Source organism: Cottoperca gobio, chromosome 21, assembly GCF_900634415.1.
Source record: "Cottoperca gobio chromosome 21, fCotGob3.1, whole genome shotgun sequence".
Classification (NCBI taxonomy): Eukaryota; Metazoa; Chordata; class Actinopteri; order Perciformes; family Bovichtidae; genus Cottoperca; species Cottoperca gobio.
Genome location: NC_041375.1, coordinates 15,646,520 through 15,673,387, shown reverse-complemented (window position 1 = coordinate 15,673,387; position 26,868 = coordinate 15,646,520). Strand labels below are relative to the sequence as shown.

General features: G+C 39.5%; 3 protein-coding genes across 3 annotated transcripts; 1 reads left to right on the top strand and 2 right to left on the bottom strand.

Moving 5' to 3' along the window:
* Positions 1 to 2,051: 2,051 nt before the first annotated feature.
* Positions 2,052 to 13,396, bottom strand: LOC115026724 (OX-2 membrane glycoprotein). The gene is made up of 7 exons (XM_029459657.1): positions 13,148 to 13,396; positions 12,484 to 12,593; positions 12,069 to 12,389; positions 10,397 to 10,726; positions 7,471 to 7,755; positions 6,433 to 6,534; positions 2,052 to 4,091 (listed from the first exon to the last, which is right to left on the bottom strand). The coding sequence occupies exons 2-7, from the start codon at positions 12,563 to 12,565 to the stop codon at positions 4,084 to 4,086; spliced, it is 1,128 nt and encodes a 375-aa protein (XP_029315517.1). The 5' UTR covers positions 12,566 to 12,593; positions 13,148 to 13,396; the 3' UTR covers positions 2,052 to 4,083.
* Positions 13,397 to 14,363: 967 nt separating this feature from the next.
* si:ch73-390b10.2 (Golgi pH regulator) lies at positions 14,364 to 21,013 on the top strand. The gene is made up of 14 exons (XM_029459848.1): positions 14,364 to 14,643; positions 15,790 to 15,849; positions 15,999 to 16,102; positions 16,189 to 16,295; positions 16,418 to 16,519; positions 16,644 to 16,764; positions 16,912 to 16,992; positions 17,086 to 17,195; positions 17,323 to 17,411; positions 19,278 to 19,370; positions 19,548 to 19,643; positions 19,885 to 19,974; positions 20,092 to 20,157; positions 20,253 to 21,013. Exons 1-14 carry the CDS (start codon positions 14,602 to 14,604, stop codon positions 20,457 to 20,459), a joined length of 1,368 nt encoding a protein of 455 aa, XP_029315708.1. The 5' UTR covers positions 14,364 to 14,601; the 3' UTR covers positions 20,460 to 21,013.
* A 162-nt stretch (positions 21,014 to 21,175) lies between these two features.
* Positions 21,176 to 26,263, bottom strand: pdzk1 (PDZ domain containing 1). Its single transcript, XM_029458885.1, has 7 exons — positions 26,057 to 26,263; positions 25,078 to 25,291; positions 23,374 to 23,703; positions 23,088 to 23,287; positions 22,327 to 22,551; positions 21,934 to 22,251; positions 21,176 to 21,454 (listed from the first exon to the last, which is right to left on the bottom strand). The coding sequence occupies exons 1-7, from the start codon at positions 26,261 to 26,263 to the stop codon at positions 21,410 to 21,412; spliced, it is 1,539 nt and encodes a 512-aa protein (XP_029314745.1). The 3' UTR covers positions 21,176 to 21,409.
* Between the last annotated feature and the right edge of the window lie 605 nt (positions 26,264 to 26,868).

The window sequence follows — 26,868 nt, the reverse complement described above, 5'->3', positions numbered from 1 at the left end:
ATCCTCAGTCCACCAAACTGCAACCCCTCTCCTCCACGACTACGCCTCGATATCCTGTCCATGAAAATCACAAACAGGATTGGTGATAAAGCGCAGCCCTGGCGGAGGCCAACATTCACTGGGAACGAGTGCGACTTACTGCCGAGTATCTGGACACAACTCTCGCTTTGGGCATACAGGGATCGGATGGCCCACAGAAGTGACCCCCTCACCCCATACTCCCGCAGCACCTCCCACAGTATCACCCGGGGGGCCCGGTCATACGCCTTCTCCAGATCCACAAAACACATGTAGACCGGATGGGTGTACTCCCAGGCCCCCTCCAGGATCCTTGAAAGAGTGAAGAGTTGGTCCATTGTTCCACGACCAGGACGGAATCCGCATTGTTCCTCTTCAATCAGAGGTTCGACTACTGGCCGGACCCTCCTTTTCAGTACCTTGGAGTAGACTTTACCAGGGAGGCTGAAAAGTATGATACCCCTGTAGTTGGCACACACTCTCTGGTCCCCCTTTTTAAATAAGGGAACCACCACCCCGGTCTGCCACCCCCCAGGCACTGTCCCAGACTTCCAATGTTGACGAGGCGTGCTTTGCCACTGTGGAGTTGTTTGACTACCTCAGTGACTTCCGTCAGGGAAATTGACGATGATCCCCCATCAGCTTCCAGCTCTGTCTCTACCATAGAGGGCGTGTTAGTAGGATTCAGGAGTTCCTCAAAGTGCTCCTTACACCGCCCGATAACCTTCTCAGTCAAAGTCAGCAGGGTCCCACTCTTGCTGTACACAGCTTGGATGGTTCCCCGCATCCCCCTCCTGAGGTGCCGGATGGTTTTCCAGAAGCACCTTGGTGCCGACCGAAAGTCCATAGCTTCTCCGAACTTCAATAGAGGTTTTGAACATCGCCCACTCAGGTTCAATGCCCCCAACCTCCACAGGGATGTCTGAACGGCTCTACCGGAGGTGTGAGTTGAAGATCAGGGGCTTCCTCCAGACGTTCCAAGTTCACCCGCACTTCCCGTTTGGGCTTACCAGGTCTGTCCAGAGTCTTCCCCCATCCCTTGATCCAACTCACCACCAGATGGTGATCAGTTGACTGCTCCGCCCCTCTCTTCACACGAGTGTCCAAAACATGCGGCCTCAGATCAGATGATACGATTACAAAATCGATCATTTACCTTTGGCCTAGGGTGCTCTGGTACCACGTACACTTATGAGCATCCTTATGTTCGAACATGGTGTTTGTTATGGCCATTCCATGACTAGCACAGAAGTCCAACAACAAACGACCGTTCGGGTTTAGATCAGGAAGGCCCTTCCTCCCAATCACGCCTCTCCAGGTGTCTCACAAACCTCTCCACCATGATAAGGTGGTTCCCAGAGAGGTATTAAAGCTGATGTGGATCCAAAAGGTGACCTTTATATTACACTCCACATGGGAAGTTGGCAACTTTGTACTTGTTCTGTCATTGAAAGTGTATTTACTGTTTTGCTGATTTGGAAAGATTAATACAACAAAGTGTTAAACAATGTTTTCCAAAATGTATCCCTAATAAACAATGAGTGGGAATTTATATTGAACAGATTTAGCTTCAAAGTAAGCAAAGTGATGTGACATGTGATGTTATCTTTTAGGAGTGTAGGTTCCACTTTGATCCAGAGCAATAGAAGTGAACAGCCAGGGTTTTATGGGTATATACACACTGTATATAAATGTGTGTAAGAGTGCTGACTTAAATACAAACATAAACCCAACAGAACTAATAAATACTATATGTTATACCAGAGCTTATGAATATATCAGAACAGAACTGGCATGTGCCGCAGGCTCTGGGAGTGAATGTGTGTGCACAACATGTGTGTTTTTTTTTGCTTTCTGAGGTCTACTAAAGCCGTCTGGCTTGGGATGAAAAAGGCCCCCAAAAATGAGCATCTGGCAGCAAGGTTTGGCACGTCAGAAAGGAATTCCATGTTTTTTCTGAGAGTTGAGCTGAAAAAGCTGTAAGAAAAATGTCAATGTAAGATTCTAAATGAATAAAGATTCAGAAACTTCCATTTTAAAATATTTTATTACATTAACTTTACATAGTTGGTCATCATTTCATATTCATTTCTTCTTCTTTTACGTGTCTGTATTTGCTCTGTTCAGGGCTGGATACTATGTTGCATTTCAATTTATTTTTACTAAATGTTCTGAAACAACATTTCAGAATTATTCTAATGCAAGTTCTGAGCTCATAATCAGTGTTGTTTGCATACTGTTAAACTATACAGACAGAGGAATGCAGCCTAAACTCTTATTAATGGTGAGGAATGTGATGTGCTCGATTGAAGAAATAAGTTTGAAATCTGATTTTGGTTATAGATTCATATCATATGCTTTGATATACAATATTATTTCAGCATGAAGCTTACATTTTTTTTAATAAAAAACATTTTTAGCTTTTTGCCTTTTATTGATAGAACATCCATAGAAAGAGAGGGGGAGAGGATTTCATGTAAAGGGCCACAAGTTGGATTTGAACCCAGGTCGCTGTAGTAAGGTTTTTGTAGATACCGGGTGAGCTACTTGGGGTCAAAAGCTTACATTTTGAAATGCCCCTGTATACATGCAAACATGATCTATCCAAAAAGTTTCATAACATTATATTTTAGGCATTTAGGTGCTACTTTAATCCAGAGCAACGTACAATTGAGCAGGCACAGTTTTAGGTTTTTGTTCAAGAACACACAGTGTGGCTCTTCTTGGCATTTAACCAATATCAAACAACAAAGCCAAAATCGCCACAGCCCAACCTGTACGCTCACCATCACATCTTCACACACACAAACTCTCCTGACTCTAGGATGTAGACAGGCGGCGAGACATGCATTCCTTTCAGGGGCACCAAAAAGGTTTCAGTGTTTTCCCCCCCGGGAAATTGATTCAAGCTATCTGACTGTGGAATTTAACCTCAAACAAATATGCCAACACACATACGCACACGCACACTCCCATGCTCTCTCAACACACATAAACAGACTTTGAAACATGTAGAAAAGTTTGCAATAGATATTACACAAACAAGACATAAGTATGCAGCCCTAGTTGAACACATGAAGACCCCACCCAGCTTTAACAATACACAGAAGTGATGGAGGCCTTCGGCTGAGGTACAAGAAGTAAAAACTTAATGGTGAGATCACAGTTTCAATTAGCTATGTTATTCACTGTAAAGGATAAGGCAGGCAATATTCTATATTTGTTTTTACCATTGTCAAAAGATCCTATGTAAATACCAAAAACATCAGAGCGTTGGTCCACGTCTACAATACTAGATTGGTTGGGTAACTTAACGACGTGAATCTTTAAAAACAGGCCTTAGTATATTTCAACATGAAAAAGTTCAAATAAAAACAGATGGGTACTGTAGTCTTTAGCAAATGTTACTCAAACCGGGGTAAATAGTGAATTTGTTTGGGACTATTTCCTGCCGTGGTTTAACACAGTGCCCATGTTCTGGTCACCGGTGCATCATGTTGCTCATTAATATTTTTTAGACAACAATGGTATGTTATATCACGACTTTTGCTGCACAGACACAATAATCAATCAGTTGTTTGCTTTTCATGGGAGTTGTTGAATAAGAATAATACAATATCACTAGAAATATCCTTTAAGGTCCAGGTAAAAGACAGAAACAAACAGAGGAAAGTATTTTAAGACATGCAATATGTTGTAACAGCAAAATCACTGTACCTTCATTTACCATACAGTGATTCTGCTGTGCGTTGTGGAGAGTGTGGCCATCGACTCAATCAATTACAGAGCCAGAGAGAAAAAAATTATCTGCTCAACATTTCCTCATTGACTTCATGTGAGGACAGCCTGGAGATTATATAAGAGTCAGGTGCAGAGGCAGAAGTGCAGAGCTGAATGTCGTTCATGAATAGGATTGTATATTACATCCTATAGAGGTGTGTCAGAACATCTTCCTCTCGTACCAAGAAGATGATGATGATGATGATGGAGCAGGAAAACAATTCTGCAAGGTCGGCTCTGATAAGCACAGCCTCTTCTTTTCAGCCTCTGGTCTCATCTGATAGATTAATCAGCTGGAGAAAAAAATGCATTGAGAAAGCAAGATAGGGAATGACACAAGATGTAAGACTGCATTATACAATATTTTATAAACATTTCAATGATTTCCTTTATTTATATTTCCCAGAAAGGAAAATCTGATTTCAAATGTGATTTATTGCAGCTATGACTGCACAACAAGGCTAATAATGAGGATAAATTACATCCCCCGCCAAACCTGAAATAAAATATTATGTCTTACCTGTAGGATTATAAATCAACGGTATACTGTGATAGTCACATTGTGTGAGCGTGTACAACACATGATCTGGAGTGAGGAGGAGTGGATCACACAGTTATATAGTCTTGTTATAGTAGAGTTAAAGCTAGAGCTTTTCTGTAAGAGAGTATAGTCGTCCCTTCTATTCTAACTTCTGTGTTACAAAATGTTGTGAAATAAAAATCCAAGAAATCCACACAAAGAGTGAAATGTTTAAGTAGTTTAAGTTTTAGTATTACTGCATATCGATAACTTTATCTCCAGTTATAAAGACGCTTGCAACAAACATTTGCATTTTAACAGTAAGGGGAGGACAAAAAGTAGAGTAGTTTTAACAATTTAATGCTAACACTAAACTCAAGTTTAGGATTATCAAGGCACCAGTTTGAGCTGTGCTTCGGCCGACGTGCAGGTATATTCTGTACTACACCTATAACATTGTTAGTGCAGATCCATGGTTGATTTCCTTCATGCACAGACAGAAAACATTGATTGGACGTGCGAATAAAGTGCAGATGCAGTGCAGGTAGCAAAACAAATGTTGAAAAGGATTTCCTGTTCTCATGTGTCGATGACATAGACATGATATCATGTGAAAGAGAAGTTTGTAAGATCCTGTTGGTGACTACAGAGAAAAGACTGTCTTAAACGTTGCACTATTTTCACAAGTTAGTTTCTAATCTTGTCTTTCTGTTATTTGGTGCTGGGAGGATACAGTGGGACTGCTTTTTTTTGTTGAAAGCAAAGAACTGCAGACCTACTTGTTAAAATAAAATAAAACATTGATTGATTGATTAGTGCAGCTATAATGTTTCATTTATACTAATATGACTGCCTGTTTCCAGATGTCTCCTTTAACAAATCAGCAGATATGAGTATTGTGAGAGCCGAGGTGAAACAGGAACTTCAGGGTTCTGTTCCAGAAGTAAGAAAACCTCATTTCAAAATTCCATTTAAATTTATCACTACAGTGATAACTAAAAAAGCCTTGGAACAGAGCCTTTCTCAACAGTACGTCACGTAGCTCACTTCATATGTTTTTAAAAAGAACGCTAGTTTTTTGAAAAACAATCTTATATTGTTTATTCAATATCTTAGTTTTTTAAGTGGGCTTTAACAAACATTATTTCTTATAAACCCTAAATGATCACGGCTCAACAGAAGAGGTCCATGGGAGAGGAAGTAAATGTTGTTTAACTTTGTTAAAATCACGAAGGTCTCAATTTCTTACAGCAACTGCTGTGGTGGATAGGGATTTGTCTAACGTAAACCTACGACATTAGTATGATAGTGGAAGAGAGGCTGGCCAGTCGGTGTTGCAGCAGAAAAGGTCCACTGTTCCTTTTCATTATTTCTGTAGACGCCCGGACAGTTTGCCAAAACCCCATAATAAGAAGTAAGCCCGAATAACTACATTTTATTGACTTTTAAATGACCTCTTAAGAGCATGACAATAGCGGGAATGTTGATCTGTAAAAATCTTACCAAAAAAGCCTGAAGAGCAACGTCAGCTGCAGGAAAGGTACAGCACTAAACACTTACAAGTGCCACAAAATCATAAAAACTGTTTTCTGATCACTTAACATAACCTTAAAGTGAAATAGATACATTTTGTCACCCTGTCTTAATTATTTACTTACATCTACATCTCTTGTATGTCAAATATATGTAAACAAATGTTTTCTCTCTTTTCTAAAATATGAAATATTCCTGATAACTCATCTGGAACAATAGTCTTGTGTGTACATTTGTCTAATCAGTTATGATTCGGGGCGACTAGCTAACCCCACACATTGTTGTTGACCTACGTGGTAGCTAGCAAAATGATAGCAGGTGGTTTTTGGTTTACATATTATGTATTAATTTCTCCTTCATTCTCCTCCGCCTAATCTATGAATGTAGGGAAGTGTGGGAGGAGGCCATCAATTAAGACTCTGTAACTGCTGTTTCACTGTTCCCAACATTCTCCATAAGAACTCATTTCTCCCCACTCTCTTCTGCACATCTAAATCCAAATGAACTGGTGTGTAGACATCAGGTGTATAGGAGTGTGACACTTGGGATGATCATGTGACAAATGACAAACATGATCTCACCTTCTTTGTGCAAGAAACACTTCCAGAGGCAGAAGCAGAGGGACATGACCAACAGGGCAGCCACTGTAGTGACGGAGATCAGGATGGTGAGAGCCGTCCCAACTAGGAAGGAGTAAGACAGAGAGCTGATCAGTAGTTTTATTATCTTCCATATCAGTATAAACTGTACATAATCCATGATAAATTGGTGTGTGTGTGTTTGTGTACTATATAAGGCCTGTGTGACTGGACACTGCTTCCCTTTTATGGACCATCCCTAATTAGATTTGAGATTTAATCTGTTTGTGATTGATTTCTCTAACGTGTGCACTCCTGACCCATGAAAGCAAGGCCAACTAAAGGTTATCAGAAGACTAAAGCCGCCCCAATTGCACATATTACACTTATGAGCACATTGAACTTTTGCCCATCATTGGCTGCATTAAAACTAATACAGATGTTTGTTTTAGTTAAACAAAATATATCTTCCAAATTGTTGTGCAATCAGAATAGTAGAAGGACTGGCTTTCCTTTATAGTCCGAACACAAAAGTCAGACACACTGTCCTATAATGTAATTCAACATTTTAAAATGATCAGATAAATGTCACAAAACAGAACAAGCACCACACACATAAACAGAACTCAGGTGGTCTCCATGAGTAGAGCTGGATTACACAATGTGTTACTTCCATATAAATAACAGAGCATGCTTCTATGGAAAGGGACAATAACATTGCCAAAAAACAAAGATTCATGAAAATGTAACACTTTACACTCTAGCTTTGTGATGTTTATTTGACGAAGATCTCAGATTGAAACATCGCTCGGTTAAATTAAATTAGAGAGAGCTAGCAGATCTTTTATTTGACTTTCATTTTCAGATTTTTTTTAAATCCAGCACCTGTAAAGATTTGTTTTGGATGAATACACTCTACACTCCAACAATCTCTGCTTTCTTTAGTATTCTTTGCTTGTAGGCAAGTGATGTACTTTTGGAGAATGCCAGAAACCTTTTTTTCATGAAGTATCTCATTGAAGCAAAGATTCACAAACTCACTTTTAGTGTTCATGGATACAGCAATCGGTGACTCGAGCCCTTTGTGGTGCACTAAGCATTTGATGGACACGTCCTTCAGCAGCCCTGATTGGACAGTCAGCGTACTGATGACCAGAGTGGTTCCATCGCCCTGTGGGAGCTGTGTCGTCACAGGGGGGCCCATGGTGCGATTATCCCTCTCCACGTTCCACACTATCTCTGCCGGGGGGCGCGACACTGACGTGCAGTTGGCTGCGATCACACCTGGAGATGTGGTTTTGTAGCTCACCTGAGGTTTGGGCAGCACTGGGAGAAAAATTATGAAAAAGCTATCAGAACACACTGACATACATTTACAAACAAGCTCACACTGTGGTAGATGTATATGGCACATATGATGGGTTCAATGAAATGCACAAGGTATTAATGTATTCTTGCTTCTTCCTTTGTTCTTTTGTGCCGTGTGTGAAATACAGAAGAAAGCTCTGGAAAAGTTATCACATAATGAGGACTGGCATATGAAACGGATTATTTTAATTGTATTAGTTTCTATTTGTACATTTTCAAAGCGACTTTGGGTAAATTTGCCAAGATGATACCTGGGAAAACCTTGAAGCCTTTGGATCAGGTAAGTGTGTGAATTCCTGCCCTCTTAAGATACATAAGTAAATCTCTGGCTGTTTTCAATTCCCTGTTCACGGGGCTGAGCGAGGAATGTGATGCACTGGAACAGAGAACATTTTTGTTGGCTAGAAGACGTTCAGCCACATATATTTAGTCCTCATAGTTTCAGCGTCTTCTCAGAGTCCTAGGTGGTGAACTTCACCCACCATCGGTTTGGACTGTATCAGATTTCAGGGCGGGTCAAACCACAGCAGGAGAAATCCTTTATAACAATCCAAACCATAATGACCTGTGAACGGGCACAAAGCTGCTGTGAAATTGAGCTCTTCCCCAAATTTAAATTCCACAGTTTTCCCTCATTATATTTCACACTATAAAACTCTGTAAAGTCGAGGGTAGCTGCAGATTCGGGTGATCATTTTCTTTAAGTTCATCACCAAGAAGTACCAGCAACCCCTTTTTTACATTGTCATTTGATACATTGTTATTAAACAATATATATATTTTAGCAACTTTCCGTGAAGGATACGTTTGCCACCACTGACATCTAATGTGGTCATTTTATCCCATGTATAATTGAACCCAATTACAGCCTTGTTTGTGGTGCGATGACTTTATCTTCTACGGAGCAATTGCATTATGCACTTTATGGTTACTCATTTTCTCTTATTGCTCCCGTAATTTAGGTTTGTTTGGATGTGAAACTTAGTATCACTTTCTAGAAAAATATTGGTGTTTTGCAGCTCTCTAAAACAATTTAATTCTGTTACATTTTGAAGACACATATTTGATTTTTATGACTAACTGCAGTTTAATGATCATGTGCATTTTTGCATTTTAGCTCATACTGTTTGGGGACAGTATGTGTGAGAGTGGGCGATAAGGAGGGAGCATCACATCATCTGGGCTGGGACGAGGGTGGAAGACTGTTGACAGCTGTACACAGCAAGAAAAAAACATTAATGCTAATCATGCTTCACTACTAGAAACACCTACTGTACTGTACAGTTCAAGGTACAGTTCAATTTCAAACAAAAGCACATCTGTTTGTTGAGATAACTGAGAGAAGCGGAGCGTCAGAAAATGAGCAAAGAGAGAGAGAGACAAAGCACAGAGGGAATCACTGTCTGCTGCAAACACTGACACAGTCACGCATCAGGACCTCACTCCCTGCCTCCATCATTCTTTCGAATGGTCCATTCTTCACGCGGACACACTGTTCTGTGTTTGTGTGTTAACAAATCAGCCCATAGCTTAGACTTAATATATCATGAAAACATTCAGCAGCTACAATTGAGAAGAAAATAACATTCCTGTCTAAATCCCAGTGGTACCTGTCTTTCCTGCACACACAAAGTTGATTCTCTTTGAACTCACACATGTCCGACATTATCACTCACAACTACAGGCCTGCAAAAATGTGCATCTGATCAACGCTTACATATTCTTCTTAAAAAATAGCAGCAGCAAAAGACTGATGACTGTAGTAACAACAGTAGAATTGGCAGCAAATACATTAATGTGACCTGAATGTGTCAGATTTTCAGCCTATTTTACAACATGGCTTGCTTTAGGGATGGAAATGTAAGTCAAGTTTGTTGGTCCAATGCTTTGGCCTGGAGAAAAATATGTAAATTTGATGGATTGGAATATGGAACATACATTCAGTAAGACTTGTAATAAATGTGTGGGTCCATGGACATTTCTTTTAGCGCTACAAACAGACCAAAATTTCCAATCAAAGGATATCTAAAAAGATTAACTCCCATCAGCCTGAGAGGTATTAGGCTATTATAAAAATATTGTGCAAAGCCAGGCTAGCTGTTCCCCTTTAGCTAAGCTAAGCACCTGCAGGCTTACAGTATATTTACCGCACAGACATGAGAGTGGCATCAATCCTGTTCTTTAATTCTGAAATTATATTTCCCAAAATGTCAAACGATTCTTTTAAGAAAGCATTTTTGTACAGAACAAGGGCTGTGAATTTTGACAATTTGAGTTGTGGAAAGGATCTCATCACAACCAGGAGGAATAATTAACTCTCTCAGCGTAGCCTACATGGGCATGTGAGCATTGCATTAAGTAGTAAGTCATCTTGAAAAAATAGAAACATAATCTTTAGTCCAGCCTCATGCTCCTTTATTGCATGATGCTAAAGTAAGAAGAAATGTCACTGTAACATCACAAGCACTGGCTGATAAACAATACACTGTTGTTCATAACCTGCCCATCCCAGGTGGAGCTAAAGTGTTCCTCTACTACTTTCATAAAATGTAATACAAAATAATCAGCAATAATGACAGGCTGAGAAAAAGACGTTTACCATAGGTGGCGAGGCAAACTGTGGAGGTCTTCGGCCCATCGTGATGTGTGTTGTACAGGCAGGTGTAGCAGCCCTCGTCCTGGATAGTGACAGGCTGGATGGTGAGCTGACTGTCGGACAGGGAGGCACTCAGCCAGACTCTCCCCTGGAACGATGGCTCTATCATGGGGTCGCTGCGCTTTGCAAAGGAGGCCACCTCTGTTGAGTCTCCTTGTGCGGAAGTGTGTCTCCATATGATCTGCTGCACCTTTTCAGGCAAACCGTAGGAGCACGAGAGGGAGGCCTTCTTGCCACTCACTGCTGTCTTGTTGCTTTCAACGGTGACTTGTGCTGGGAGTAAAAAGAGCCCACCATCCAGTGAAAGAATGATGTATGAGGAGGAAGGGTAAGAAAAAGAACAGGGAGACAAAGGGTGAAAAACAGGATAATGCTAATATTCAGAAATATGAGGCACCTAAACAGAATCCAGTCACTGGAATCTCGAGCAGCTGCTTCTGCTTAAAAATGGAGCCCCCCCTTCGCCTCCTGCTCCACAGCTCTTTATTAACATTATTGGCTGAGACTCAACAGACTCATCAACTTGTGTTCAGAAGTTCAGGGCGGTTGTAATATACTCTGTTTTCACATATTTTCTCAATAAATCCCCACAGCAGGTTGACATTGAGGTTGTAGGGAGGAGTAACTGTCCCTGGAGTCTACTGCAGGATTGTTGTTGTTTTACTTGTAAAGGGCGGGTGCAAAGGGCAGGCTTCCACGTATTATACATTCATACATAATATCGCTTAAAGCGTGATTACGAGCAGGGCGAGTGGGAAAAACAGCCTCCAACCTGTAATTCACACCAACATCAACTCATATCCATTACTAAAACTAATACAATATATTCCATTTAAAATGTATTAGAGGTTAAAGTTATCCCTCACTTATATTGGTAATTCATATTAAACAGTTACTCGAACAAATCTCTCCAATTCAAACACAAAAACTTGATTTTAATGATACTGATGCAGAATCTAACAGAAGACAGATCTGATTCAGGTGTCTGCTCTCCTCAGTTTGTCTGTAAGGGTGAGATCTGTCTCCCTTCAGTGTGTCACCATGATCATTACTCAACCTGACCTCAGGTAGATGCTTCTCCCTCCTGGTTCATGACCTTTACAAAAGCAGAGTCACTTCTTTGCTTGTATGTTGGACTAAACAACCCACAGGTTTCATCTTAAACTCTAAATTGAATATATGTCAGACACCCACATCTTGGTTTTGATTTATCACTGCATTTCTAGCTCTTTAACAGCCAGCATGTCATTACAATACGTCGCTTTGACCCTTGACACTGGACAGCCAAGATGCAAAGCTAATTCTACTTATACTTAATTTAAATTGCTCTCGATAAATGCACCAACTGTACTCCTAATATCTAAAAAGATGGGTTCTTAATACATGAAAATCAAAGGCTGTGGAATAGATATTAATCATTTTTTAAAGCATTTTGGGGCATCTATTAAAACTTTAGATATCTGTACATCACACTGCATGAAGCTGAACTGCACCCACCAGAGTGATCCTCTCAGGGTTTGAGATACATCTTGTCTAAACTGTTACACATTACTGCTCTTCTATTTGCAGCAACTGCATCATTGTTCTTCAAATCAAAGCTGTTTACATTACTCACAGGTGACAGTGAGGCACGTCTGTCCCTGCTTTGAACCGGAAGGATGCATGTCAAAGATGCAGGTGTAGCAGCCTTCGTCACGGAAGACCACCCTGCGGATGGTGATAGCCGAGGTGTCTTTCGGGGAGGAGGCGAGCTCCACATACTGCTGTCCACTCACACTGTCTCTGTTGTCAGGTTGGTAGGTCAGCAGGGTCTGGTTCTGGACATCCAGCCAACGCACCTGCCTCAGAGACTCACCTCTTTCCCTCAAAACACTGCAAGTGAGAGTGAAGGGCTTCTCCACTGGAGCTTCTAGACGCTCTGGTGCTGTTACCCTGCCTGGAATGTCCAGAAATAAACAAAACATTATAATTAGGTGTGACATGAGTTCTCAATTTGAGGTTTTCTATGTCTTTTTGCATTTAGCACTCACCCTGTAGTCTTCCCACCAACAGTAGGAGTAAACACACCTGCAGACCTTTCCTACAGGAGGCCTGGATCATCATCTTCTTCATCGCTCATTTAACAGGAGTAAGAGCGGTACTGAGATGTGAAGAAATTTCACAAGTTATCATAGTCAGCCAAACAGGAAGTCAAACTCTCTTATAATTTATACAAGTGGTGATCCAATAACAATACAGAAAGAATTTTGAAGAAATAAAACTAATTTTTCCATATTCCCAGAGCCAATTCCATCCAAATTGTCCAGAAAACTATTCAGTGGATTGCAATGCAAAACATATCCTCAAGTGGTATAACATCAAATATATAAAGACTTTCATATGAGAAATAAGTTATCCACAGGTCTCAGAACTCTTCAACAGTGAACAGATTTCTTTTTCCTGCCACATCACCGACTCAAGGAGGAATTTAACTCAAACACAACAACTTAATGAACTTATTACATACGTACAAAGGCATAGCCAATTACATAGCAAAGATATACAGAAATTATATATAAATTCAAACTGTTTAATTTGAGGAGATACTCGTTAATTAATTAAGAGAATTGTGGAGAACTGAATTATTTGACATATACTTTCTAATTCCTTTGTCATATAAAGTAGGTTATACATTCATGAGACTGAATCACTCACCTCTACTGGTCCTAGTGCAAATGGTAAAAGCCAACAGTTGAAGTTTTCCTACTTCTGCAACATCTTTCCGTCGTTATGACCCAGCAGTCTTTTGAAACATCAGACCAAGCGAGAAACTATTTTTACTTCTCCGTGTGTTTTCTATTCTGCGCACCAGCACAATGAACACCAGCCGGTGGCAGCTCCAAACTTTAGTTCAATGGATGCAGTAAGTGTGGGCAAAACCACGGTGCAGTGTTTGGCTCACAGTGCCCTCTAGGGTTACTTTGGGTGGATTGCTTTGTGGGACAGGTGAAGATTTCATGTTTGATTCCTGTTTCTCCGCTTTAAAAAGTCGCTGTGTAGTATTTATTCCATTAAGCTTAATGGCTTGACTAATATTGCATTATGTGTTACAATAAAATACAGCAGGAGAAACTATTCAACTAGAAATAGGACTACTAGGCTAATCCCTGCAACTTTAATTTTCAACTGCACCTTTGTTGTCCAGAGGAAGACATCTGCCACAGACAAGAACATAAATCCTTAAGAATTAAATAAACATTACAACAATGTCCAATACGTAAACTATAGTCTACAATAGTACACTAATTGTAGTAACAATAGTAAACTAATTGTAGTAGCAGTTATTTGCAGGAGTGTGCTCAGCTATCAAAGACATACTCGTTGTGAATATCGTCCACTATCTAGAAGTGTACAGATACAACAAACAACACAAAAGCAATTACCGTGTGAAATAACCTAAAATTTACCAAAACTTTGTCATAAAGTGTTGTTTTCATTGCTCATATAAAGAGGTTGATTGAGAAAATATGTTCAAAGGGCCTCAGACCAAGTCAAGTATGATTATTATTATTATTATTATTATTATTATTATTATTATTATTATTATTATTATTATTATCATCATTATTATTATTATTATTATTAATAATAATAATAATAATAATAATAATAATAATAATAATAATAATAATATTAGTAGTAGTATTAGTTAGTAGTAGAAGTGTTGGTGAACAAATGCAGTTTGCTCTTTTGTCGCCTTCTGCAGTTTAACATGTTAATTACAAAGATCCCTCAAAAATACTCACATCAGTAAATAAAGTAACTAGGTTCATGATTTACTGTGAATCGAAAATGCATTTTAAAATGTTTCAAAGTATCACACAATCTATAAATCAAGGGATTTACTTTTGTGTGTGCAACGTCACAATTTTGCGACGGAAGTGTTTTTGTCGGACTCATCTTGGTGACGTACTAACGGCTACCGTTGCAATTTGACAGCTGAACAACAATGCTCCTAAAATGAGCTCAATGGCAACATAGTAAACGTTTTAGACATCTCAAGACTGATTGTTTTCTCACATCAGCATGAATTGAAACTGTCCTCGACCTTGTTACAGCTGTACGCTCAGTTTATTTTGCGGATTAAAGGCTGTTTTACTGACACCATCATGTCGTTTCTGGTGGATTCAGTCATCATGTTCACCTCTCAGGTAATGATGAGTTGGTAAAGTAGACAAAGTGTTACGTGTAATTTTCTCAACAAGAATACCATGCGCTTGTTGTAAGCTAACGTTATAGTAAATGCTTTTTAAGCTCTGTGACTATCTTGAACTACAGTGTGCTTCTTCTTCTGCGTCCTGTAGATGTTTTAACAAGTCTTTTATCTAAATTCAAACGGCTGAAGACGTCTTGAAAATCAACATGTTACCGTTTGTACCGTTAACGTCACAACCATTACTTAATACTGAGGTCAAAAACTCTCACAACAGAAGTGTGGATTCAACTGTGAATAACTATTACTTTATGATTATCACATTTAAGTTTATAACACGAAATAACATGAAACATTATCTATAATATTTTGCTCTACACGTAGATAGACTAAAGGTAATAAATAAAACCAACCTGATTAATTTCTTACGTATTTCAAAAATGGACGTGGATGAGAACAATTGCAACAGACAGGGTTTACCTGCATCGCTATATATTTGTATAACTTGGTACAGTAGTTATCCTATACATACATTTATGTTTTGTATATTATTATTCGTTTCATCTTTTCTATTTAAACAATACTCAACAAGCACTCAAGTTGAGTATATTTACTCAGTATATTGCAACATTTCTCATTAATTTCTGTCAGGTAGCATGTTCCTTACAGTAAAGTAGCGCTATTTCTGTTTTGTAATGTCATGAGGAATTATGCAAACACTTTTCAAAGACAATGAGGATGATTATTGTAACGCTATCTGTTGTCACTATATGTTAGGTCATTGTATTATGCTGCGCTGCACATTGATAGAGAAAACTGAGAGTAACCAGTAGGCCTTTTTTTCTCATTTGTTGTACAAGAAACACTTTAACTTTAGCACGATGGCTCTGTTCTATTCTTTTCCTACTATGACATATCAAAAATATCCTCTGTAAAAAATGTCTATAATGTCTGTAACAAAGTTTTAGGGTAATTTATGGACCAATACTAAGATCCTATGCTAATTTGCTTTCCCAATTTACTCAAACTTGTTGGCTTGCTAAAACTCAGACAGATAGTTTTTGTAACGAGCATTTCCTAATTAAAAAATGTGACAATGTAATCTTCCCCTTCCTCCAAATAATTCCCATTTATTCCAACACAGGTGCTGTTCTTTGGATTTGGCTGGTTATTCTTTATGCGGCAGCTGTTTAAAGATTATGAGGTACAGTGTTATTGCAAGACATTTATTTGGAAATGACCTCTAAATATCTTTGGCATAATAATGATGAAAAACGAATGATGTCCTCACTAATAGATGTTTAGGCCTCATCAATCACTGGAAGTATTGACTGTTTTTGTGTTTGTTCACAGATACGACAGTATGTTGTCCAGATGGTGTTCTCCATCACTTTTGCTTTTTCATGTACCATGTTTGAGCTCATCATCTTTGAGATCCTGGGTGCCTTAAGTAGCACGTACGTACATTTTATGTGGACTGTAACTTTGTTTTATTGCTGCTTATTGCAGATAAAGAATTTTAACCCTCATGTATTTGTCACAGCTCTCGGTATTTTCACTGGAAGCTGAATCTGTATGTGATACTGCTGGTTCTAATCTTTGTGGTGCCTTTCTACATCGGTTACTTTGTTGTCAGCAACATACGCCTGTGTAAGTATAGCTGATTAGCTGAATATTGAAAATAAAATACTGTAAACTAAAATTAATAACTTCGTTTGGCGGATGTTTCTTCACACATGTCACAGAAAGCTGTTTGCTTTATGTCTGTACAGTGCAGAGACAGAAACTTCTATTCGCTTGTATGGTGTGGTTTACCTTCATGTATTTCTTCTGGAAGTTGGGAGACCCATTCCCTATCCTAAGTCCAAAACATGGTGAGTACTGGGCACTTTTATGCATTTTTTTCTTCTTCTAATAATGTCCTTTATCTGTAAAGAGTGTTGAAAGGCAAGTGAAACAATGGTGTCACTGTTTTCAGTCTGTTGTCTTTTTTTCTAGGCATCCTGTCCATTGAGCAACTAATCAGTCGTGTTGGTGTGATCGGCGTCACCCTCATGGCTCTGTTGTCTGGGTTTGGTGCGGTCAACTGTCCCTACACGTACATGTCCTATTTCCTCAGGTAAGCTCAGCTTTGGGTTTTCTCTGATCTGGTTACCTTCAGCAGTCGTATCTCATAACCTGTTAATCGGAGTCTGCTTATGCATCAGACTTTACTCTCCCTAATCACATCCCTGTTTTCATGACACATGCTTTGTTATTTTTACAGAAATGTTACAGACAGTGACATCCTTGCTCTGGAAAGGCGGCTACTCCAGACCATGGACATGATTATCAGCAAGAAGAAAAGGTGAGTAAAAAAAAGAATATATGTATTATTATTATTTTAATAAAATGAATAAAACAAATTATTGTGCCATTGCTATTTGTTTTATGTGTGTAGAATTGCCATGACACGGAGGCAGATGTACCAACGTGGGGAAGACCAGAACAAACAGACGGGATTCTGGGGCATGATCAAGAGTGTGACCTCTACACAAACAGGCAGCGAAAGTATCCTTTATACTTATTTTGAGTATGACTGAAAAAAAGTAAATATTTAGCTGTTACCAGATAACTATGTACTGTACTGTATGTCTGCAGTATTTAGTAGATGTCAGCCTTGACTTCTTCCCTCCAGACCTATCTCTGATCCAGCAGGAGGTTGATGCTCTCGAGGAGCTGAGTCGGCAACTCTTTCTCGAGACTGTGGACCTTCAATCCACCAAGGTAAAACATGTGCATACAGTTCACACACATACACACACACACACACACTGCTCAACTCAACTGTGGAGAAACCTGAATTAAACGTGAACTAAAACCAAAAATATGGAAGATAAGCTAAGATAAACTTTATTTATTCCAATGGAAATGGCTGTGCAACAGTTGCAATACAAAGTGGGAAAAGTGCAAATATCAAAAGTCTAAGATAACAATAACAATAAGGTGAAAATCCAAAATGTATACGATTACAAAATCAGGTTAACAGCATGGATCATAAAAATATAATTATTGTTAGTGGCAGGTATCAGACTATCAGTTTAAATGTAAAAAAACAGACAAATTCCACGCAAATTAATAATGGAACAAAAAACATTCCTAGCGTATAACATGTACTGCTTAGGATTCAAAATAAATAAGTGATTGGCCAGTATGAAACACCCCTCGGCTTTATGGAGCTTTAGTATAATCTGTGGTGCATTGACTGCCAAGGACAGTCTGTTCTTCTGGGAATCAGTCAACAAAAACCCATCTCCAAAACAAATTCTCTTCATACCAGCTGTTGACCTTGGTACAGGTGTGGATATGTGTTTGTGCTTCCCTTCAATTGTTATGCACCTCTGTTAGTGTTCATAGTTTGTCCCTCCCCCTCCCCCTCAGTTGATTATTACAATAAGCAGTGCTGAGGCAGGCATGGGCCAGTCAAAGATTACAGAGCTAGTTCCAAGCATACAGGAAAAGTAAAGAGGACACAACTGACAAACACTTAAGACCTTTCTTCCTGACAAAAGTGAGCAATTTCTCCCGATCCATAGCCTAACCTTACAGCTGCTTTAAATCAACCTAATTATAAAGTTGTTATGGCTAAGATGTTATCACACAATTAAGTATCATCACACCCATAACACACAAATGATGTTTCATAGGGGTCGTGCTTTCCTGCACCTGATCATATGCAAGTCCAGTGTTTACTGGAGATCTAGCTCTGGTTTGGTCTCCTCCAGTATCTGGGTCTGCAGTGGGTTAATCAGTCTGTTTGTTGAAAGTGGTTTCCTACAGGGGTTAACCAGAGGGGCTAAGACTCAACCATACAGTAAAAGTGCTATAAAATATATAGCTTAAAGAGGCTAAAAAGTCCTAATTCTCTGTCATTCAGTACAGTAAGGGATCCCTTTCACATTACACACAGTCATTTGATTAAATGGTGATATCAATAATATTGATTAATGCTGCTTTAACCACACCAAACCTCCCTAAACTGTACGATCTCTTAAAAATCACACATATTACTTAAACATCTGTTAATATAAATACAAATCAGTTTCTGTACAAAATGTGCAGAGTCTCCCCTTCTGTAATACGAGCATCATATCATCAAATGCAGTATTACATTACATTTAGCTGACACTTTTATCCAAAGCAACTTACAATAAGTGCAAACAATCATGAGGATACAACTCCGAACGAAGTACATTAGCTTCAAATAAGCCAAACAAAAGTGCAACATACAGAAACAAAAGAATACAAATTCAACTATTAGCTACAAATAAGCCGAACAAATGTAAGTGCAACATACAAAGAACAGTTTTTTTATTTATTTTTCTCATTCTATATCACAGGACCAGATAAAAAAAGCTTTTGATAGCATGTTGTCAGGTCTGCTTTTGGTTTATCACATGGTTAATAAAGAACATATGAAAAGTCCAATATCATTCATGTCAATGAGGCTGAGAACCACGAGGCTATGCCACTGACTGCCATTGCAGACACACTTTTATCTATACACACTACGCCCATTTTAATGACGTCTTTTGCCTACATGTTATTTTAATGATTTGCTAATTCTTTAGCACCACCTTTCCTTATCTTTAGGAGCGAATTGAGTACTCCAGAACATTCCAGGGGAAATACTTCAACTTCCTCGGATACTTCTTTTCCATCTACTGTGTTTGGAAAATCTTCATGGTGAGAACATTCACAATTCTATTCGGGCATTGTTTCTTTCCCTCACACTCACACATAAATACTGTGAGTGCAACTTCCCAATAACATAATCAAAGTTGTTGTGTTTTATTTATTTAAATACAAATAAAAAGGTATCTTGATTAATTTTTTTTAAAATCCCTCTTCTGTCCGTTATAGGCCACAATAAACATTGTGTTTGATCGAGTTGGAAAGACAGATCCAGTGACGAGGGGTATTGAAATTACAGTGAACTACTTGGGCATCCAGTTTGATGTAAGACACACACTCACAACTGCAGAAATAGTCACATGTCACAATGCATGACCTCCTGTAAAGATAATTGCAGGCCCATTATCATCTCTACAGAGAACCTGGTAATGATCGCTTTCCGTCTTTTCCCCATGTAGAAAATTATTTGATTGAGCTCACACTCACAGATAATGTCTTGATGAACGATGAATGCAAATTGACAACCTCTGTGCCCACTCTTTTCATATTTTCCTTCCCTTCTCAGGTAAAGTTTTGGTCCCAACACATCTCTTTCATCCTGGTGGGAATAATAATCGTTACATCCATTCGTGGCTTACTCATCACCCTCACTAAGGTAAAACTATTACATGATACATGTGGAAATGGCTACAGATCTTAAGGCTAATATATCTGTAAGATTTTTTTTTCATGATACTTTTTCATCAAAGATTTAATGCTTCTTGGTTTTTAGTTCTTCTATGCAATATCAAGCAGCAAGTCCTCCAACGTCATCGTGCTTGTCCTCGCTCAGATCATGGTGAGTGTGTTGCTTTATAGTCGTCTCATGACAGAGCACAGCCTACAAGCAACAGATAAACCAAATCCTTCTTTCTGTATGTTTCCCTCCACCAGGGGATGTATTTTGTGTCGTCCGTATTGCTGATGCGTATGAGCATGCCACCGGAGTATCGCACCATTGTGACAGAGGTTCTGGGAGAGCTGCAGTTCAACTTCTACCATCGCTGGTTTGACGTCATCTTCTTGGTCAGCGCCTTGTCCAGCATCCTCTTCCTTTATCTCGCCCACAAGCAGGCACCAGAGAAACACATGTCCCTCTGATCCCCTGCATCGCTTCCCACCTGGATGTGACTCCTGACCCCTGGGTGACTTTGAATCTGGTATTTAGGAATATCCAGAAGGGTTTTTTATATATGGGACATAATTATCTGGACTACCTGTTCCTGAATCAGGAATGGCTAATTGTTGGATACAAGTGATGGGGGACTATTGGAGCACATTTGGAAACAACTTTGCAAGTGGACTTTCTTGAATTAAAGTACAAACATTACTATTAGGAATTGAATTGTATCACTTTTAACACTTTTGTCTGCGCTCTTAAATTCTCATTATATTTTCCAAAAGTATATTTTCCTTTCTTTTGTCTGAACACACTGGAGCTGTTCTGTTGGCAGCACATCCCTGCCTCACTCTTACTGAGGTGTAAATGGACTATATGAAGAACAATGAAGAAACAAAATCTGTAATTTGATTGGGAAAAAAAAACAAATACTCAAAGTAAGCTTAATTCATATAGCTTGTGTTCATTTATTTGTGTTCATGGACATTGTAAATGTAATTCATTTCATTTAAATAAAGGCAGGTCTTTGCATCGAGAACAAAATATATGAAAGGCCACAGTATCAACTGGAAACATTAATAGTGTTAACAGCTGTAGGCGGTATATATCTTGGTCACATTGATAATCGCAGGTTTGGAAGACAAGTTATACTAACACTAGTAAGATCATTGCACATGCTCATTAACAGGTAGGTTAGAGCTACGGTTTGCATTCTCAGCTCTCTAATACATGCAACTATCCTGCAATAGTTGAGATATCGAAAGTTAATTTTAAAAGTCTTCACAGTCCTTCGCCCCCTGTATCTCTTTGTCTTCTGTGATAATAATTGGATGTGTGAAGCCCTTAGAGCTGATTGTTTAAACAAAATTATGGATCAACATTAGATTGACAAAGGCCAAATCAGAGAGCGGGTCCTTTCCCGTGTGGCCTCTCAGAGTCTCTCATCGAGACTCTCGTGAGATGAAGAAGATGAAGTCTAGAAGAAAGGAGAAATAAAATCAGAACTATTTTAGACATTGAACATTTTCTCTTTGTTGGCATGCCGATCTGTGAGATTGATCTTGTGACACATAGCGGTAAAGTAAAATGCTAACGTCAGCATGCTGATAGCTGATGTTTATCAGATACACTATCAACATTTTAGCTTATTGAGTTTTCATGCTAACATTTGTTAACTGGCACTAAACACAAAGTACAGCTGAGGACTCATGGGAGTCTCATTAGTTTTGCAGGTATTTGATCATAAACCAAAGTGTAGAACCGAATGGATGATACATCTAAAGTTGTTCCAATTCATCCTGGGGGGGGGACATTAATGTCTTTACGAAATGTCAATGTTTTGATATTTCAGTCTGGAACAAAGAGGTGGACCGACCGACAAACCAACATTGACATCCCTAGAGCCACACAGCTAGTGAAAATATAACCTTTGAGTATTTAAAAAGCCCCACTCACCCTCTCTCTTTCTGGTTCAGCTGGGGTTTCAGGTCTGGCCTTCTCCTCATGTGTCTTTTCTTCATCTGGAGTGTTTGCAGTGTGGACCTGAACATAAGATGTTTCCCCGACGAGCAGGCGTGTGATGGTCACTCCTTTAGATTTGAGTTGGTCATAGACGCTCTTTTTAGCCACCAGCATCTCCAGAGAGCTGCTACTGCTGCTAATACTTTTCACCACCTCCTCGTGGCTGCTCTGCTCCACATTCACTCCGTTCACCTCCACCACAATGTCCTCATCCTTCAGACCCGCCCTGTCAGCCGCTCCACCTTTCACCACCTTGAACAAAGGGTGTCACCAATTTTGATTTTTAATGGAAATGATTGAAATAGAGGGCATTCCTCTCATTCTTACCTCCTTGATGTGCTGTCCTGACAACCCCTGGATGCCGTTCAGGTGAAAGCCATAGCCACCTGGGGTCTTCTCCATCTTACACAGTTTAGGCTTGAGCTCCTCCTCCCTCCCCTTAACAGGTGTGGGTTGTCGGACAGGAGCAGGTAAATTGAGCGCCTCTGTGTAACTGGGCAGTTCGTTGGAACCCATCATCTCCTCCAAGAAGAGCATAGGAGACACTTTCCCCTTTGAGGGACACAACAATAACAATATATAGACATGGGGTTCTCAAACTTTTTAAAACTCCCTTACAGAGAGAACATTTTCCAAGGACCCCTCACAACTATAACACCGAGTCAGTATATGCTTACTACCATTCTGTACTCTTAGATGCCATTGGGACTAATTGTGTTCTAAAACTTTTCAACCTATGTACTGTATGTCAGACTGGTTTCATATGATAAACAGAAACACATTTCAATTTAAATCCTGTTAATACCACTTATATACTGTTAAACAGAGGGTCATTTTATTGGAATTGCATTTGGAATCAACTAGACAGCATATCTTGAATACTGATCTTAAAAGCTTTAACAAAATGAATACTGGTATAGTCTTTATAAATCCAGACATTTACATTTACCAGTCTAAAGCTGACTTTCAGTAAGTGCTTCAACTTTAAAATAATTAACTTATTGTCAGTGTCACAATCCAATCAGTTTCTATACATTTCTAATTTATAGCAAATGATTTATTAGTTTAACAGCGGTACCCTGACTCACCTGCTTATACATTTGGTCCGTGTTTTTGTCCACCACTAGGAAGCAGCATTTGTTGCCACTCTGCCTGATCTTGTCCACCACCTGCTCATGGCTGCAGCTGTCCACCTCCTTGCCATCCACAGCTACTAGTCTGTCCATTTCCTTCATACCTGCTCTTTCTGCAGGGCTGCCTCTGTCTATGCCCTTGATGATGTGACCTGCATGGAGTTAATGAGCACACTGTTAAAAGCCAAACTTCTCTTTGAGTTAAAATACCAGGTATTTGTAACATTAATGGCCTTGCATTTTTGGTTCGTCTTCTCCTTGAGCAGGAAGCCATAGCCATCAGGTCCTTTGGCAATGTCGACGACGCGTGGCTTGTGTGGGAGATACTTTAATGTTGCTAACCATGCTCCTATCTTCAGACGCTTGTTCTGGTAGTGCCTCTCTGTTTCCTCGTCAACCAGCAGGAACATGATGCTGCTGCCAGCCAGCTTGATCTTTTCCACTACTTGATCATGTGTGGAGTCTTCTACGTTCTCCCCGTTGATCTCTAGCAGGCGGTCTTTGACTTTGACCCCCGCACTGTCAGCCACATTTCCTTGGCTCACCTCTGTCATGAACAAACCTTGCTCATCTGGATGATGTTAAAGAAGATATGAAAAGAGCAAAAATATTCAGACATCAAATAATTCAGCTGATGTTAGAGACAATTATCTTCAGTCTGATAAAAATAGCACCCTTACCAAAGCAATTACTAATACTTTATAGATTAGTCATTAGATAAGAACATTCTTATGTCGCCAGGTTGTGCAAGTCTCTTACGGTGGTTTTCATCCTCCTCTAATGTGGCACTTGATTCGCTTATATTTTGCTCCAATTGACTCTCTGACCGCCAAGCTTCTGAAGAAGAGCTGAACCAATTGAGCCTAAAGACCTTGCATTAGATTTGAACTTTAATTCTACACATCATAGTCTGTTTACAGGTCTTGGGGAGTATGACTGCATATGTGGAAAACGTTGTATAAAAGCTTTTGAGGCTCCAGAGGGACCTGCCTGAAATCCCTTAAATTGCCTCAAGTGATGCCACTTAAGTTGGCGTCTGTTAGGGCTGATGTACAGACTGCATACAAGATGTGGACGTGCGCTGAACAAGACATTTTAAGGCAAATTCTAACGATTCATTTTCATGAACTGAAAACACTGTGAAAGGGTTAAAGTTCTAAGATGAAAACACGGACACAGACTGGACAATACCGTGATGGCGACCTGTCAATCACAAGGTAACCATGCCCTAAAGCAGGGGTGCCTACACTTTTTGGGCTTGTGAGCTACTTTTAAAATGACCAGGTCTATGTGATCTACCTGTATTAAAAATATATCCTCTCTTTTCCTCCGCTCTGTCTCTGACTGTAGGTGTGTGTGTGCGGGAGCGAAACAGAGCGGTGGTGGTGAACGCGCAAGGCAAGAAAAAAACAAAAAACTTTCTGGAGGCGTGGGGTTCCGTTGGAGGAATATATATGTATTTTTTTTTTTTTTACGGTGCGCGATCTACCCGCACTACACTCGCACAATCGGCACCCCTGCCCTAAAGCGTACGCTGATTGAGACCATAAACTCATTAGGAAAATGTTTACTGAGGTAATAAATTAAATGAGGAGGGAGGTCATCTTCTAATAGACTTTTATACAATCTAACTTCTTTTTGCCGCCATTGTCGGTGGTCAAGTTGCATTGTGGGTAATGTAAGCAGCAGGTTTTGACAAGGACGAACATTGTGTGGAATGTGTAATTTCACATTTCACAATCTAACAAACCCAAAAGTGGTTGTTATTAATGGCCTGTTCCTGATCTATAAAGAATTTGAAATGGTAAAAATGTTTGTTCTTTTTATCCATCATCCAGTTCCATCCCACATGGGTGGATAAATGAAACGGGTGTATTTGTACGTTGTAATTTAGTGATTTTTAAAGGTTCTTATGCATTGCCCAAACCATGCCTCCTCCGCTCACCTTTGTTTGAGCGAACAGAGAATCCGTAGCCTGTACTGGACTTGACAAGGTAGCAGAGTTTGGGTTTTAGGGCCTGTTTGGCAACACCATTGGCAACTGGTGTGCTCTGAGAGTTGGACAGGTTCACTCCCTGGGCTTTAGCTTGCACGTAGGAAGCTTCATCTAGGATGTGGAACGTGACTGATGGTCCACTGTTTCTCACCATGTCCACCACCTGTCCAGGGGGAACACATACACAGCAGAAGTGCTTTGAGAAAGATGCATCACAGCATGATGCCATCACTCTTTATTTAACCTCCAATATGTTTGTTAAACTTCTATAGATCTATATTTCACTAGCTCGACTCCTTACTTTTCCTATTTTATTGCGGGTCTTGACACATTTATCTATTCACGCAGCATTTCCAATGTTCTTCACCACTCAACACTAGCTAAAATATCTTAAAGGCAAGCTAATGCTAACAGAGTTAGCCAGCTAAAGCTAGCTGGAAGTTCACAGACGCCATACTTCTATATTCATAACATCATCTTCATCTTTAAGTACATGTCTCTCGTCTTCATTGAGGACCACAATGACAAAGTCTTGAATTATATTATATACATTCTTGACATCTGTGTGTGATTTAATGTCTCTTCTCATACACTTAACTACTTATTTAAAAAGATCTATGTAGAGTTAGTTAGCTGACTGTGTTGCCTTCTACAATGGATATTCCATCCCATTATATCCTGAGCAGTAGGACATTTGAAATGGGGTAAGGAAATGTTGCATGGGGAAAATATGGAAGAGATAAATGATTACATTTATGCCAATACCTGAAAATGTATTAGGCCTATTCTAATGTGGTGGTTAAGAAAGTAAGAGTTATATTTCTTTTTTTATTCAATTTAATTGATAACCTTTTTGTACATTTTGTCATTTTCGGGGAGTTATTATTGATTGAATGAATGCACTGCGGTAGTTCCACATCCTACTTACCTCTGAATGGGGCAGTCCATCTACAAATTCCCCATTGACCCGCAGGATGCGGTCTCCATCTTTCATGCCAGACAGTTCAGCTGGACCTCCCATTTCCAGGCAGCGGATCAGGTGACCCTCCTCAGTTTGCTCTAACCTCAAGAAGAAGCCAAATGTATGACCCTGCCTCTTGGTTAGAGAAATCACCCTTGCCTTGTACCCGGCCATGTCCTAGCATGGAGAACACAGTTAATCACACACACACACACACGCACACGCACGCACACACACACACACACACACACACACACACACACACACACGCACACACAGTATATATAGTTACAGTAACAGTTACAGCTGCAGTTATAGTAACAATTTAGCTGTCTATAGTCGTTACATTTATATCCAATATTTCCAAAGTATAGAGGCTGTGATATACACACATAAACAGTAGACATAAAGTAAAGTGCTATGTTGAAGTTATTAATCTAACTCTTTAGTAAAAGAGTAGCTGCAGTTAATGGTTTTTGTATAAACTTTTGTCCCGTCTCCCCCTTTTCCTGTCCCAACAGTAACCCTTTAAACATCATCATTCAATAGCAGACAACCCTGGACCTAAAGAAGCCATAGAAGTGCTGATAGTTTCAGATGAAAAGTTAATCTTCCATGTCCATGCACTCCAGAGGCAGTTAATGTTAAACGCAGAAACAGCTGACTGTGTGGGACTCCTTTAAAACACAGACTGGACTTTGAATGCACAGTAAGGAATGTGACTTTAATCATTGTATTAGAAGTTATACAGATCCAATTTGTGATTGAACCTTCATGTT